Genomic DNA, 4730 nt, shown 5'->3' with positions numbered 1-4730 from the left:
ATCTTGAGACGAATTCAACGACATTAAACGAACGATCGTAATTTATCATTATCGATCATTATAATCCTATCTTATCCTTTATCCACTTTTATATCTGTATTCAAAAGTTAAAAATCAAATCGAAAATGACGAATATTCGAAAGATAATTTTTTTTTTTTCTTGTTTTTTTACCAACTCCCATCCAACCAAGAACGAACTAGGATCGATTTAAAAGCAACTTACTGTTAAATTACCTGTCGCTCCCGTTTAAATTACCTGTCGAAAGTTTCACCGAGCAATGTGTTGCATCGCCGTCGAAAGAGAAATCGTCAGAGGAATTTCTTCCCCCGCTTTGTAAAAAGAAAATATCTATCTTTTTCGAAGAAAATATCAAAAGCATATTCGCATCCCTTTGATAACAAGAATTTCATGATGGAGATGCGCATGCATTACTTCGAAAAAATTAATCTACATAATCTTCGTAATCGTAAATCTTTTAAAATATATCGTTTCTAAAGAGAGAGAGAGAGAGAGAGAGAGAGAGAGAGAGAGAGAGAAGAAAAACCAAAGAAAAAAAAGCAACATAAAAAAAGATGTAAGATTTCTCTACGAACAGTTGTTGTGTTCTTTTTCTTTTCCTTTTTTTTTCTTTTTCTTTTTTTTCTTTTTTTTTTTTTTTTTTTTTTTTTTTTCTTGAATCAGTTGTCGATTGATCGTGTTCGTACGATTTGCGAAACACCACAGCAGGACGTATTCCGAGGCTAATTTGACTGTCGTAATTAGCTTCGTTTATCGGACCACACCACGTTCACCGTGTTCCACTCGTAGAGCAATAACTACAAGAGAGAGAGAGAGAAAGAGAAAGAGAGAGAGAGAGAGAGAGAGAGAGAGAAAGAGAGAGAGAGAGAGAGATGGAGAACAATCGTGGGCGATTATCTTCGTACCTGCCACTGGTGCAAACAATTAACGTTGTTCCGGTAACTTTGCCATGATTACCATGATTTTCAAATGAAACTATACGGTCATTCACAAGATCTTAACCAATAATCATATACTGTATCTCCTTTCTAGTAATTAATCTAATAAATAATCTATAATCTTTGAAGAACATTAAATTGTATTATCTATAAATTATTGAAATTTGTAGATTTTAATATAAAGCCCATCTCTATCCTTTTCTAATCGCAATAATCCTTTACAAATATAATTTTTTATATAATTATAATATCATTGCATTATTTTCTATTACGTTCTATTACATTATTATATATATATATATACACACACACACATATATATATATATATATATTTATAGAAGAATAGAAAAATTTATAGAAGAATAAATTGCATAGTTCTAAGAATAATAAAGACGACTCTATTCGATAAAATATCACGGTGGTTAAGAACGTTCTCGCTTTTACCGGCACGCGGCCGTCCGATTCGCGCTCACTCTCGACGCGTAAAGAGAGAGACCGGACATCGATCGTGTCAGGAGCCGCGAGAAAGATTTTCATTCGCGTACAGAACGCGTATGTACGTATATATAACATATGTATATAAATAGAGATACATACGTATAGGAATGAATTACATAGGAATAGTAAAAGAGCATGCTCGAGAAATGTTGAATCGAAATTGTGAGTACGCAGGATCATATCTTGATGATTTTATCATGGATTGGCGCCGAAAATTATTGCAAAAAGACATATAGAAACTATAAAAAAGAAAGAAGAAGAAGAAAAAATTAAAAAAAAAGAAATAATCAAGACGACTGCGGTAATAATAGTAATAATAATAATAATAACAATAACAACAACAACAATAACAACGACAACGGCGACAAAGACGACGACGACGAAGACGATGACGAAGACGACGACAACAACGACAAAAGGAAAAAAACTAACAAGAATACCGGAAGAAGGAATTAAATGAAAGGAAAGAAAGAAAGAAAGAAAAAGAATGGAAAAAGACGAAAAGAAAAATCAAAAGAAAATGAAAAGGAAAAAAAAAATAAAAAATAAGAAAGATAGTAATAGGACTTACATTCTTTGCTTTTCTCAGCAACGACGGAGGGCGCGAGTAAGGTAAGCAGGATAACCAGAAGTACGAATGAAATCTGGTTGATAATATTATTGGCGAGTCCTCCAGGAAGAGGCGTCGTCCTCTTGATACGCCGCGTGGGTCCGCGAGCGCGGGGCGGACCCCGCGACATCGCGGACATGTCGTCCTCTTCTGCACGATGTCTCCTCCACTTTTCCCTCCGTATAATAATTCTACGTTAATTTTCTTAGATCTATGTTCCTCAATATGAAAGAAGACTGGAACACTTTATGTCTTCTTTGCCGGCACTCCCGGTAGCACAAGGATACACGTTGGTAGTATTACTACGATTACTATTACTATTACTACTACTGTGATGTTGAGTACTCTTTGGGTAAAAGGTAGACATAACCTCGAGAGAGATAGATAAAGAGAGAGAGAGAGAGAGAGAGAGAGAGAGAAAGAGAGAGAGAGAAAGAGAGAGAGAGAGAGAGAGAGAGAGAGAGAGAGAGAGAGAGAGAGGAAAAGAGAAAGGGGGAGAGAGAGAGAGAGAGAGAGACAGAAAGTCACTCGGTGAACGAACCGATCACGACGATAACGAAATGGAGGAAAAGATGAGAGGATGAATAGGAGGACACGATTAAGATATTCCTCTCACACGATTTCTACACTTCTCAAACGGATCTGGAGTAGCCGAGTTACTCTCATGGAACGCAGCGCGAGAGTCCGCGCGCGTTTCTCACGCTACGAACCGGAGCAGGTCGCAAAGGGAACGACGATGCTGCCGGTGGTGGAGGTGGTGGTGGTGGCGGTGGTGGTGGTGGTGGTGGTGGTGGTGGTGGTGGTGGTGGTGGTGGTGGTGGCGGCGGTAGTGGTGGTTGATGGTAATGGTGGTGGCACGACTGAAGGCGCCGGTGCTGCTCTGATATTTCTACTACTAACAGTCCTGCTTCCGCGGGGTTGAACGCGCAAGGGATGAACGGATACGTGTACGGACACACGTATATCTATCTCTCTGTCCCTCCCCCACCTCTTTCTCTCTCTCTCTCTCTCCCTTTCCCTCTCTCTCTCTATCGAGAAATTCACTATTGTCGATCTACTCGCTTCGTACTCGATGACCGTCACAGACAAACACAACGACTACGACACCAACGACTACTATGTGGTTGGTCTTCTTCGCGCACTCTCGTGTTCCATATCGATCCGTTAGCTGGAAAACGCTCTCACCCCCTTTTCCACCCTCTTCCTACGCCTACATCATACCACCCCTCTTCCCTCATTCTCTCTCTCTCTCTCCCTCTCTCCCTCTCTATTTTCTATACATATGTATATACATATATATATGTATATATATGTCGTGCGTCTGCGCAAGGGATGTGGACGACATCTTTTTTTATTTTTGAATATTCCCGCGATATTTCATCGAAAAGATTGAAAGCTTCTTTATAATTTCTGAATTACAATAGGATAGGATCTTGAAAAAGCTGAAGGATTTTTTATCATATCTTTCTTCTCTCCCCTCTCTCTCTCTCTCTTTTTTTCCTTTTTTTTCCAAACGAGGAAACCTTTTTATCCGGTATCTTTACGTAACATTCCATGGTCATCGCGAAACGAAACACTCTGCGGTTTCTCTCAAGTAAACGAGTTTAATAGCTGGTCTTATCGTAACTGACGTAATCTCTCGATAAACCAAGGTCAAGTAACGAGATGTCTCTTTGATCTAAATCCTGGTCCAAGGGAAAAAGAAAAAAAAAAAAAAAGAAGAAATAGAAGAAGAAGAAGAAGAAGAAGAAGAAGAAAATGAAACTTGGAATCCAAGTTATTCCAAGTATCTTTAAAATAATTTTTATCTAAATTATTATATATCTTCGAATGATCTCTCATGAATTGAAAACACTTGAAAATTGTACGAAAGCGCTTAGGTCGAAAAAAAAAGAATTTCATGTACATAGACATGAGCCTGCTAGGTTGATGAAAAAAAAAAAAAAACAGAAATGATATAGGCTACGCCGCGGAGATATGAATTTTAAATTTAATCCCCCCATTCTCTCTCTCTCTTTCTTTCTCTCTCTTCTTGTTGAAACTCTCAAGAATGAATGAGGAGCGAAAAAGATAGAAATAAAGAGAAAGAAAAAGATAGAGAGAGAGAGAGAGAGAGAGAGAGAGAGAAAGAGGGAGAGGGAGAGGGAGAAATAAAAGAAGGAGATTAGAAACATCGTATATAGATCGTATAGCATTCGAATGCATTCGGATATACACGAAAACACATTCGTAACACCTGCACTCGACGTATACGAGTGTCGTCGACGCAATCAAGCAACACGGCAACGATGATAACGTTATCATCGATTCGTTGCACATTTTTTATCAGTGATCAAGGCCGTTCTACGTCATATTCATGAATATTCCTATTAAGAGGGTTCCTAAAATTCGTCCCCTTGATTCGTATGCGTTAGAACCGAAACTGCTGACCTTTGACCGAAAAAATCTCTCGGAAAAAATGAAAATCAGCATGTAGTCTCGAATACCCGACAGAATCCATGTTCTGGATAGACGGTGGTGAATCGTACCCCTAGACCACAGGCTGACTATTAGAAAAACAGCAAAATCCGATACAACTATTATAACGTTTATCAAACGACTCGCGGAAATCCGCTTGATGGCGCTCTAGAGACTAATCTTGTATTTCCCGCCACAATCGTTTA

The 4730-nt window shown here is 38.5% G+C and overlaps 1 protein-coding gene across 3 annotated transcripts in view; it reads right to left on the bottom strand.

The window, feature by feature from the left end:
* The window catches only part of LOC124955601, a 135162-nt gene extending 132011 nt beyond the window's left edge, over nucleotides 1-3151 (bottom strand). Inside the window, exon 1 of one of the 3 annotated variants that reach the window (XM_047510223.1) lies at nucleotides 2029-3151. In XM_047510223.1, coding sequence (XP_047366179.1) covers nucleotides 2029-2206 — 178 coding nt within the window. In that variant the 5' untranslated portion in view covers nucleotides 2207-3151. The remainder of the gene's footprint in view (nucleotides 1-2028) is intronic. The other 2 variants (XM_047510226.1, XM_047510225.1) reach the window with 2 other exon arrangements.
* Nucleotides 3152-4730: the final 1579 nt, after the last annotated feature.

Source organism: Vespa velutina, chromosome 19, assembly GCF_912470025.1.
Source record: "Vespa velutina chromosome 19, iVesVel2.1, whole genome shotgun sequence".
Classification (NCBI taxonomy): Eukaryota; Metazoa; Arthropoda; class Insecta; order Hymenoptera; family Vespidae; genus Vespa; species Vespa velutina.
This window is presented reverse-complemented; position numbering and strand designations above follow the sequence as displayed.